The sequence below is a fragment of the Caretta caretta genome, chromosome 10 (assembly GCF_965140235.1).
Source record: "Caretta caretta isolate rCarCar2 chromosome 10, rCarCar1.hap1, whole genome shotgun sequence".
NCBI lineage: Eukaryota > Metazoa > Chordata > Testudines > Cheloniidae > Caretta > Caretta caretta.
The window spans coordinates 58,224,091-58,236,296 of NC_134215.1; the positions used below are offsets into that span (position 1 = coordinate 58,224,091).

Consider the following 12,206-nt stretch of genomic DNA (forward strand, 5'->3'; position numbering starts at 1 on the left):
AAAAAGAATAGGAGGACTTGTGGTACCTTAGAGACTAACAAATTTATTAGAGCATAAGCTTTCGTGAGCTACAGCTCACTTCATCGGAAGTACATCTCAATTAGATGAATGGGCCATTTAACATCTCTCTGGGCCTGCTGTGATGATGATGGTGATGTGTTCTAGGTGCCAACTAACAGCTAAATGAGCTGGAAATGTGTGTGTGCGGGGCGTGGAGTTAGGATACATGTTACCGGGATTGTCGTGTAGGAGGTGGAGAATGAGAGATACACAGCAGTCTTCTCTCACACACTTAAAAAGTTAGTGTAGCAACCATGAAGTGTTGTTAGTGTAACAACCATGACCTGTCTAGAATTGTCTAGATTTGGGACATATGCCATCTATGGTCTCTCTTTCACTGGCCCTATTAGCAACTACACATTGCAAACATTTCAAAATATGACCATTATTCCTAGTCCACTATACCAAACGGTACAGGAGAGGGGAGGAGCAGTTAGGAATTACATAGTAACCAGATGGCTTAGTGGAAAGACTAAAAATTGGGTCTATTCCTAGCTCTGCCACTGGCCTGCTGAGTGACCTTGGGCAAGTCACTTCATTGCTCTGTGCCTCAGTTTCCCATCTGTAAAATAGGGATAATGATGTAAAGTTCTCTAAGAGCTACTGCTATAACATGCTACATAAAAGTGCTTTTGATTATTACCTAGCCACAGCAGTATATCAACTACAAACTCAGGTGAAAACTACAACTGCCTAAATGGCCATTAACTATCAGCAAACATTTCTCTGTTTCTACCGCTAAGAAATTAAATGCCAAAAATTTCATTAATGCAGAGTTAAGGTTGCCCACTGATGACATTCTGGAAGGGACAAGGTAAGTTCAGCAAAACTCAAACTTCTGAAAACCAGGAAATACAGAGTTAAGGTAAATGCCCACACAACTTTAACTCCACCCTTTATGGTGATACCCCAGAACACCCTGAACACACACTCAGACTCTGCTTTTTAACTGTAATGGACAGGTACTATCTGCACTTGCCCTATGCTCAAATATTGAGGCTATGTCTACACTACGGACGTTACAGCAGCACAGCTGTACCATTACAGCTCTGCCACTGTAAGGTCTCCAGTGTAGCTGTTCTTTATCAGAGGGAGACAGCTCTGCTGCCGGCATAATTAAACCACCACCAATGAGTGGCATTAGCTACATTGGCAGGAGAGCCTCTCCTGCAGACATAGCGCTGTCCGCACCAGCACTTTTGTCAGTGAAACTTCTGTCAGTAAGGGGTGTGTTTTTTCATACCGCTGACCGACAAAAGTTTTATTGATAAAAGTGCTAGTGTAGACAAAACCTGAGTCTATTCCCCTGACAGAGTACCACACTTGCAAAATTTAACAACCACTTCAAACCCTTTTACAACTCATTTATACTTGCACACAGGATATCAGTTAAACCTATATTTTCCCCAGCCATCATTAAATCCACAGTCTGCTCTCATACCCCACCTCACTGCTAACAATACCCATACTCATGTGATGATTTTAAAACATGAATTAAATCTAATAAAATGGTCATGAAACATTTTTCAGTTTTTACTATGGTGCCATACTGCCCACCTTCACCCTCATGGTCTTACCCCCTCATCGGCCCTGACCCCCCCGTAAATTTGAACACCCTCCTAATTTCAATTCCTTGGGAAAACAACTAGCCCTAAAGTGGTTCTATTCATTCCTCAAGGGAAATTACAGAAAATAGTGTTGGGCTACTACTCTTCCTCCTTCAGAGCTCTCAGCTATAGAGTTCCACAGGCCTCATTCACAGAAATGTAGGGCTGGAACAAGGGACCTTGAGAGATCATCAAGCCTAGCCCTCTGCACAGAGGCAGAATCAAGTAAACCTGACATACAACATATTCCATATACAGTCCACTCAGTTGTACCAGTATTATATTTTGGGAATGTTTTTCTAACATTAATATCTGAAACAGGCTTCCCTGTAGGTCGAAAAGGTGAGGTTTTTAAATGAAAATATTTGGGGTTTAAATTCTAGGAAAAATGTCCTTGTCCCCACCCCTATCTGCATACTTTGTGTGTGTGTTGTGAAAGCGAGTCCCTAAATTCAGTGGCCTATGTGAGGCAGAAGAGGATTGAAGCATATGCAGAGTGGAAAAGCAAGCACTAGTGCTGTCAGTGCTGTACCTTTTCTGAGGATACAGAAATTAATTTTGTAATGTCATTCACTGAGCATCTTTCAAAAGCACTAATTTCACAATAAATGTGCACCACTCACATAATTGTACATTTCCTGAGATATCTGGAAAAACAAAGTGTCCTAAACTACTGTGTACAAAACGTTGGCAAAATGTGGCCTTGAGAAATTACATAAATCCAGTGTGCTCAAGCAGCTGGATGTTTTCTAGTCACATGATTAAGGAGATGTAGTGAGAGTGATAATTTCTTCTATGTGATCACATAATAAAGTATAAAAGTAACTAACATGATGGAGGGAGAAGTATTTTTTATTTGTGAGCAAACTAAGTTCATATTTTCATTAAAAAATCATAACCAAACATTCCACCAAGCACATTGCTCATGGAAAGATAATATATCTGTATACTTTTTCAATGCTGGTAAAATAAGTGGGAGGAAATGTGTAGTATTTTTATTTTGTTTAATTTTTGTGGGTGTTTTTTGTTTTTGTATTTTTCCATGATGAATCACAGACAATTAAAACAGTTACATTTCAACAGACAAACTACCTGCTTCTATTCCATGATCTAACTTCAGATCAGGAGATTACATGCTACTTCCTAGCAAATATGCACAGTTTTAAACATCAAATGGAGAATATTAATTTCTGATTTTTAAATAAGTTATGGTTCTTTTCCTTGCTATCTTATGGGTGAATGGTATTGGAGCTAAAGCAGAAACTAATTTCTACAACCTTCTTCTCACTTTTACATTATACACTACTTCAACAATAGATCAACAGGAAAACTACACAGTGGAGTGGAAGATAGTGTTTTCCTTGTATAGCAACCAAATGCATTAAATTTTAAAATTAAGGATCACTAATAATTTATCTGTCTGCAATTAGGCCTTTATGTACAATCTATATTATGCTTCATGCTTTGCTTTCAGAAGAGAGAGAGAGAGAGAGAGAGAGAACACAGCAAACACAGACTTTGCATATAATTAGGAACTGGGGCTGTCACGGGATTAAAAAAATTAATTGCACGATTAATCACACTGTTAAACAATAATAGAATAGCATTTATTTAAATATATTTGGATGATTTCTACATTTTCAAAAATATATTGATTTCAATTACAACTTAGAATACAAAGTATACAGTGCTCACTTTATATTTATTTTTTATTACAAGTATTTGCCCAGGAAAAAACCAAAAGAAATAGTATTTCTCAATTAACCTAATTCAAGTACTGTAGTGAAATCTCTGTCATGAAAATTGAACTTACAAATGTAGAATTATGTACAAAAAACCTGCATTCAAAAATAAAACAATGTAACATTTTAGAGCCTACAAGTCCACTCATTCCTACTTCTTGTTCAGCCAATTGCTCAAACAAGTTTGTTTACATTTGCAGGAGATAATGCTGCCTGCTTTTTGTTTACAATGTCATCTGAAAGTGAGAACAGGTGTTCACATGACAATGTTGTAGCCAGCATTGCAAGATATTTACGTGCCAGATGTGCTAAAGATTCATATGTCCCTTCATGCTTCAACCACCATTCCAAGGGACATGCATCCCTGCTGATCCTATTGGGATCCGGCTTCGCCCACCCACTGCTAAAGGATCCCCCCCAGCCTAAGAGGGGGGATCCACAGGACCTGGACACCAAATAAATCTGGGGGACAACTAATGAAATAACAGGGACAGGAGTGTGGTCAAAGGGTCAAATGAAGGGAACCAGACGGGGACACCGAGCAGAGAACCCCGGACAGCGCCCACTGCTCCTCAAAGGCGTCCAGGGAGTCAGTGGACGCTGCCCAGAGGAACTCTGCCTGGATACGTGAACGGACCGAGGATCGGAAATAGGCCCCACAGTCACAGGAGACTCCATCGGCCAACCTCCTCACTCTGGTTTTATAGATGGCCATTTTAGCTAGGGCCAGGAGGAGGTTGACCAGAAGATCCTGTGACTTTGTGGGGCCGCAGTTAGGGAGTGCATAAATAAGAAGGTGAGGGGAAAAGTGCAATCAAAAACGTAATAAAATATTCATGAGGAGCTGGAATAGGGGCTGCAGCCTGGCACACTCCAGATGTGTGCACGCCAGGGTTTCCCTCACGCTGCAAAAGGGGCAGGTGTCTGGGATAGAGGTGAACTGCGCCAACTACACGCCCATGCTCACAGCTCTGTGAAGGAGTCGCCAACTGATATCCCCGGCGGGCCTCGGGACCAAGGTGGAATATAGGCTGGCCCACCGGGGCTCCTCAACCTCCAAAGGTGGCAGGAGGTCCCGCCATTTTGTATCGGGGCGGGACATCAGGGTGACGGTGTGAAGGGCGTGGAGCACAAGCATGAATAGATGTTTCCTTGGCGCGGTCTGAAAGCAGACCGGCTACAGCTTGTGCAGCTGGCTCATGGTGAAGTGGTGGTGGTGGTGGGGAGGGGGTCGGTTGGGTCCACAGGGAAGAGGTCCGATGAAAAGGTCCAGCAGGCCTGGGGTGGAGAGTGGGTGAGGCGCACCCCCGTGCAGGACCCAGTCAAGGTAAACCCAAGCAGCGGGCGGGCAAAGCAGCCCTCAGCTCCTGAAGTATGCGCCGGGGAGTATGAGGTCTGGAGAGCTCCATGCGCTGAGCGAGCATCAGGGGATCCAGCCAGTCTCCCCGGTCGTAGTCCAGGAGGTCTCCAACTCTTGTGACTTCTGCCAGGATCAACCTCAGGCGCACTGAGAGGGACTCCGCCACCTGCACTTGGAGCTGGGGGTTGTGTAGCAGGGGCTCTGCGAGGAGATCTGCCCCCTCGGTGGCCACTACAGACCTGGCTGTTGAAAGCAGTTTCCAGGTCCGGAGGAGGTCCTGGTAGAAGACCGGCAGCCCAGAGAGGTCTTGCGGAAGACCTCTCGGATGGAGATAAAGGAACTGTTGGTCGTATTGGAGCCCTTGGAAGCGGCGCAGGAAGGCATGCGCCAGTATGCTCGATGCCGGACTACCTGCACCATAAAGGAGCCTCTGCAGGGCCTGGAGGCAGAAGACATGGACCTGAGTGCGCAGACACTTCAGGCCCTGCCCTCCATCCTCCAGGGGTAGATGGAGAACCCCTGCAGGGACCCAGTGCAGTCCTGACCAAAAGAACTCCAGAATCGATGTCAGGAGGTTGGGCAGGAAACCAGGGGCTGGGACCAGGGTGTGGAGCCGGTACCAGAGCATGGACAGGACTAGCTGATTAAGCACCAGCGCTCTCCCTCGAAGGGAGAGGCACCGGAGTAGTCCTGTCCATTTCCGAAGCCGCTCTATCTCCCCGCCCTCTAAATCGTGCCAGTTCTCCGGCAGAGAGGGATGCGTGGCAGAAAGGTAAATGCCGAGATAGAGCAGCAGACTCACGCTCCACCAGATGGCCTGAAGTGGGGGTGGGAGGGAGCTCGCCTGCCATCAGTCCCCTACCACTGTTATACCAATAAAATAAAAACCAGCAGGATCTTATTAAAGGGGAAAAGGCAAAAGGCCACATTTATTGTGAATACAGAAAGAATCATAGTAAGCAGTTAGTTATAGCTATAACATTCCATTCAATTTCATATTTATTCACACATTCATTCATACACACACACACAGGTTCTGCAAGGTTGTTATCACAGTTACCAGCCTTAGAGTTGCTCATGCCAAGCCACTGGCCACGTTGCCTGGACACGAGGAGGGAGCAGGGCCTTGTCAGATGCTCATCTGATGCTCCTGGAAGTTGGTTTGCAGAATCAGACCCCAAAGTTCTCACTTTCTAGAGCCCATTTTTATAGGAATTTCTTTCTATGCCAGTCTATGGGAATTGCTTCATCATGCTGTTGCTGAATCAATCAGCAGATGGCACATTCCTGACGGCTCCGTGCTGCCAGATGTTATCTTGTTCTTTGGTTCTCCCATCCTTGAGGCTGTTGGGTGGATTCCAGTCTGCCTTCCGGGGGTCCTCTGGTTATTTCCACTTGATGCCTTCTTCGGCCGATGGACACTGGATTCTTCGGCTGGCACCTCCCTGATCATTCAGTTATTATCCACACCAAGCCTCCATCCACATACATCCTCTATCTCTATTTTAATCACAATTGTTAACAAAGCGAGATGAATACAACAAAAGGGCGGGGAGTCTCTGGGTGCTGTTTCTGTTGTTACAGAGTATTGCTTTGAATCTCTCTCTGTGTGAGTAGCTGCTGTTACAGAGAATTGCTTTGAGAACAGACTCTGTCTTAGAATGTACTAACACAATTAGCAGCTTGCAAGTTTCACACAGAGAGGGAGAGAAACAGTACCAAAAACCAAGAGACCTCTTAATTAGTAATACCCTGGAATTTAAACTATGGGGAATCAAACTCATTTGTGATTTTAATACAGAACTTCTTCAATATGATCCAAACACCACCAAGCCAGAGCTCTTGACCCAGTTGACCCACGCGGAGGAGGCTGCCAAATAGATGGCCTGGCAAGCTTCCACTTGTGCCAAGTCACCCGGGTCCTGGACCACGAGGAGCACGTCATCGGCGTACGCTGACAGGACCAGCCGCAGCTCTGGCTCCCACAGCACCAACCCTGTCAATCTCCTGTGGAGGAGACAGAGGAAGGGCTCGATTGCCAGAGCATACAGCTGGCCTGAGAGGGGGCACCCTTGCTGTACTCCTCGCCTGAAACTGACCGGTTCAGTCAGGGTCCAGTTGAACCTGACCAGACACTCTGTGGAGGCGTACAGCATCTGGAGAAACCCCACAAACTGGGGTCTGAAGCCAAACGCTCGCAGAGTGCTCAGGAGATACCCGTGGTCCACCTTGCTGATGACGGGTTCTGCTCGATAACAATCCAAAGCAGTGCAGACTGAGTCAGAAGCCACCAGTAGAAGGTTGATTTTTCTTTTTTGGTGGTTCGGGTTCTGTAGTTTTCGCATCAAAATGTTGCTCTTTTAAGACTTCTGAAAGCATGCTCCACACTTTATCCCTCTCAGATTTTGGAAGGCACTGCAGATTCTTAAACCTTGGGTCGAATGCTGTAGCTATCTTTAGAAATCTCACACTGGTACCTTCTTTGCGTTTTGTCAGATCTGCAGTGAAAGTGTTCTTAAAATGAACAACATGTGCTGGGTCATCATCTGAGACTGCTATAACATGAAATATATGGCAGAATGCAGGTAAAACAGAGCAGGGGACATACAATGCTCCCCCAAGGAGTTCGGTCACAAATTTAATTAATGCATTTTTTTTTAACAAGTGTCATCAGCATGGAAGCATGTCCTCTGGAATGGTGGCCAAAGCATGAAGGGCCATACAAATATTTAGCATATCTGGCACGTAAATACCTTGCAATGCCAGCTGCAAAAGTGCCATGCAAATGCCTATTCTCACTTTCTGGTGACATTGTAAATAAGAAGAGGGCAGCATTATATCCTGTAAATGGAAACAAATTTGTTTGTCTTAGCGATCGGCAGAATAATAAGTAGGACTGAGTGGGCTTGTAGGCGCTAAAGTTTTATACTATTTTGTTTTAGAGTGCAGTTATGTAACAAAAAAAAAATCTACATTTGGAAGTTGCACTTTCATGATAAAGCGATCGCACTACAGTACTTGTATGAGGTGAATTGAAAAATACTATTTCTTTTATCATTTTTACAGTGCAAATATTTGTAATAAAAAATAATACACAGTTTGATTTCAATTACAACACAGAATATATATGAAAATGTAGAAAAAGATCCAAAATATTTAATAAATTTCAATTGGTATTCTATTGTTTAACATTGTGATTAAAACTGCTATTAATTGCAATTAATTTTTTTGAGTTAATCATGTGAGTTAACTGCGATTGACAGCCCTATTAGGAACACAGGCGTGGAAGGGACTTCCAGGTCATCCACTCCAGTCCCCTGCTATCACAGGCAACTATATCATATAAGTCAGTTAATAAATTTAGTAAGCTCCATCTGAAAACTAGTTAAGTAGTTTGCCCACACTACTCCTATTGGAAGGCTGTTTCAGAACCTCACTCCTCTGACGGTTAGAAACCTTTTTCTAATTTTCAACCTAAATTTACTGATGGCCAATTCATATACATTTGTTCTTGTGCCAACATTGTCCTTTAGCTTAAATAGTTCTTCTCCCTCCCTGATGTTTACCCTCTGATGTATTTGTATAGACCAATCATATCCCCTCTTCAGCCTTCAGCTGAAGAAGCCAAGCGTTTCCTCCCATAAAACAGTCTAGACTTGGAACAGGACCTAAGACAGTTGAAAAAACTTCAGCTCATTTGTGCCTGTCAGATAGGGCTCCTGGTAGCAGAGAAAGACTTGAAAACATCAACCCTGAAGGCTCAGAAACCAGAAGGCAAATACAAAGAATCCCCCGCTTATTATTTTAAATTCTCATGATTTCTAAGCTAATCTCATTATTCTGGGAAAGGGGATAACTCATGTTTTTGAGAATTTGGGGTTGGCAATGCTAGAGTAGCTTTCAGGATCATACTGTTTTCCTTAGGCTAATACAGTTTCTTTAGGAGAACGGGACTCTACCATTGTGGCCTAGCAGGTCCCAAACTTGAGAGGCCCCAGAGATGCACAGGAAGGCATGGGCTGGCTGATCAGAGGCTCTGCGGTTCCTGGCCCTCCGCGGCTGCCCATGACAGAACCCGGGGCGCCGAGCAGGGAGCCTTGCAGAGAACATACCACAGCCCCCAGCTCTCGGGGCTGGAGTCGGTCACAACAGGACTTCCCTCAGTCCTGCCCATAGCCAGCTCCACCTTCACCTCCTCCCCACAGAGCACCCCCTTCTCCCAGCCCCCGGGCGGGGACCAGAGCTCCCCAGACACGCCCCCTGGCGCAGGGCGGGCCGGCTGGGCGGGGAAGAGAGCGGGACTCGAGGTAAGCCTCGGGGAACAGGAAAGAGCTGGGCAACGCGCATGCCCGTTTCAGCCCGGTCCTGTGCGGCCGCCATCCGGGTACTGACGGAGGGCGGGATCAAGCGGCTGAGGGGGTTTCATTGTGCGTGCAGCTACCGCGCTCACTCGCCCTAAAATGGCCGCCGCTGCCGCCGTCTCCTCTCCCGCTGCAGCCCCGTCCGCGGGGCCAGCCCAGATGGAGAGCAAGAAGATCACCGACCTGCGGGTCATCGATCTCAAGTCGGAGCTGAAGCGGCGCAATCTGGACATCACCGGGGTGAAGACCGTGCTCATCTCCCGGCTCAAGCAGGTGAGAGGCCGGCGTAGGCCGCGCGGCCAGGCCAGGCCAGGCCGTACTTTGCTCTCTGGTTTCGGGAGCCTGCTGGGGCCTTGCCCGGCGTTGAGCTCCGGCGGCGGGCGAACCCCTGCCGTTCACGGCGCTGCCCCGGAGGGGTCTCTGTGCCCCTCGCCCACGAGGACCGCTGCGCACCCGCTGAGGGGCTCGTCTGGCCGCGCAGCCCTGGCGACCGCAAACGAGCTCGCCGCACGGCTGTTTTAAATCCTTATGTGGTTGGTGGTGGAGGCTGGGCGTGGTGCCCTGGGCTGGTCTGAGCAGAAATCTGGATTTGGACATCGCCACAGCATTTTTCATCTGCCACCTCCCTTCCGAGGTAGAGGCAGCACCGTACTGCGGGATTGAGCCCAGCACACGCAGCCAGGCACCTCTCCGGTGCTGGGCTCCCCCTGTAAAACAGCCTGGCCCTAACCCCTGTTTTGCCATTGCTCAGGCTTGGCATAATGGCTGAGGCTATTTGCGTTGCTTGGTAAACTCCGTGGTTCTGTTGCCTCGGCACCCTTCTCTGTTGAGTCTGTATGGGGCCTATTTACAGCAGAAGGCTGTCTGCTTTCTTCTGACATCGCTTGAGCATCTCAAGGTACGGCTGCCACGAAGTTACTGTGGTGGGTTGCCGGCCTGTGCAAATGCAGGAATGTTCTTGTAACAGTATTATTTTCGTAGGGTTTTGGCCTAGCCTCAATGTTGCTGTCGTTACGTTTAAATTGCCTTGTAGCATTTCGTTTTGTGTGAGTAGTATGTTGATCTGTGTTACATTTTGTAAAAATGTTACTCTAATCACTTAGGTTGCTGCCATTACCTAGATTATTTTCCTCTTCTGGTCCTCCAGGAGTTTTAAATGTACTATCTAATCTGAATCCCTTAAGTAATACTTTGTATTTAGGAAGAACAAGTCATTAGGCTTTTGTGTATGTAAATTATCAACTTCTAGTTAAATTTCATAAAACATTTATTATTTATTTGGTTTTATTTAGGCTATTGAAGAAGAGGGAGGAGATCCAGATAATATTGAAATAACTGTTTCAGCTGATACACCTATCAAGAAGCCAACAAAAGGCAAAGGTTAAAACCTATTAATACAAATTATATTGTGAAAATCTATTTACTTAAGGTTTTTAAAAGTTTAATTGTCAAATTAAAAATAAGTTTTTACCTATTGTGAATACTGAGAAATAGGCCTTGTGGATATCTGCCCAAATTATGAGTAGTTGTGCTTGATACAGTTTTGTCCACTTTTCTACAAATTTAGTCAAACAGGGTTCTCTCTCTTCTCCACCCCGCTCCAAAAAAAAAAACAAAAAAAAACCACACTTGACTGTCTCACACATTTACTGGTATCTGCTACTTAATTGTTTTTTCTGGAAATGCTCGGCCTCTATTTAAGATTGTCATTGAACTTGAAGGGGGGGAAGTGTCAAGTGATGAAGGTGACTGTACACCAAAAATAAGTGGCCAGTCTAAAACGGAATTGCATGTCAATCTTCAACCGATATTCTTGCATAAAGAATTTTTGAATAAGTCTTATCTGTACTGTTTGGGATAAACGCAAAAAGAAACAAAATAGACTTGGTTTTGCTTCTAATAGTCAATTTCACTTTCTCATTTGAAATTACTACATTGTTAAGGAGGAAACCTTAAAATTGTATGGAAGCTTGAAAATCTAGAAGCCTTTCTACTGATCTTGTTATACTGGGTTGTGTATTTAGCAAAAAGTAAACTAAGACCTGAGTTACTCCTTCTGCTGCTATGGTTAGTGTTTGCCTCCTTTCTTCTTCAGCCCTCTAAATCATGACTGATATGCACACCACTATATTGAATTGGCCTCTGACAAGGTCCCTCTTGGATAGTCTAGACCTCCACCCTGTCACTCTGCCTTCTGAGGGTATTTCTGTTTGGGGAAGTCTTTGACAGCTGCTATTTAAGATGTGGCTTCCAGCTTTTCTATAGAAATATGTAGAAATTATAGGTTTACCTATAAAATATGAACCTTTCCCTTTTTTCAAAAAGATGTCATTGGTCTTAAGATGAGTTCTCACTTTCTCCTCACCCACTTTGAAAATGTATGGAAATGGATTATAATTGGATGCTTGCGTGATTCACATATGTTTCTGTTAACAAGGGCCCTTTGATAGAACCTGAATATAATTCACACTGTTCATATTTGTTTTCTATAACATTACAAACACACTGCTTGGCTGACTGCATGGAAGAATGATACTCTTACCGTATTCAGATATGTTCATCTTCTAAAGTGAATATCCTGGAGGAATGTTTTCATTTGTCAATATAATCTGTCAGATTTTCCCAGTCTTGGCTTTCAGTGGACTTACTGCAATACCTTTTCATCCACAGTGAGACCAAAGTGACTGTTTAGCAACCATATATTCCTTTGTTAGTTACTTTGGTTAGGATGATATGCATTCATTTAACCCCATGATGTTGGTTTCCCCTCCTGCTTGTTTTTCTCTTCCACGATAGAGATTTAACTTTTCTGCTAAAATGCTATTACTTTAATCTCTTATAAACCTGACTCTTTCCTCCAGTTGGAAAGACTAGCACTTGGAAAAATGCATTGGTTAGCTTGTCCCAGGAAGTTTTCCCTGGTAAGCAGGGGAATTTAAGCCATTAATTTCTTCAGAAACTGAGCTTTCCTTTAAGACTTAACCTGTGTTTACACTAGAGGTTATGTCAGCATAACTTACATCATTCAGAGGTCTGAATAAACCACCCGCAAGTGATGTAAATTACATCGACATGA

At 44.7% G+C, this 12,206-nt stretch overlaps 1 protein-coding gene across 2 annotated transcripts in view; it reads left to right on the forward strand.

The window, feature by feature from the left end:
- The first annotated feature begins 9,190 nt into the window (after window positions 1–9,190).
- The window catches only part of SLTM (SAFB like transcription modulator), a 28,989-nt gene continuing 25,973 nt past the window's right edge, over window positions 9,191–12,206 (forward strand). Inside the window, exons 1-2 of one of the 2 annotated variants that reach the window (XM_048867540.2) lie at window positions 9,191–9,403; window positions 10,423–10,510. In XM_048867540.2, coding sequence (XP_048723497.1) covers window positions 9,230–9,403; window positions 10,423–10,510 — 262 coding nt within the window. In that variant the 5' untranslated portion in view covers window positions 9,191–9,229. The remainder of the gene's footprint in view (window positions 9,404–10,422; window positions 10,511–12,206) is intronic. The other variant, XM_048867539.2, reaches the window with a different exon arrangement.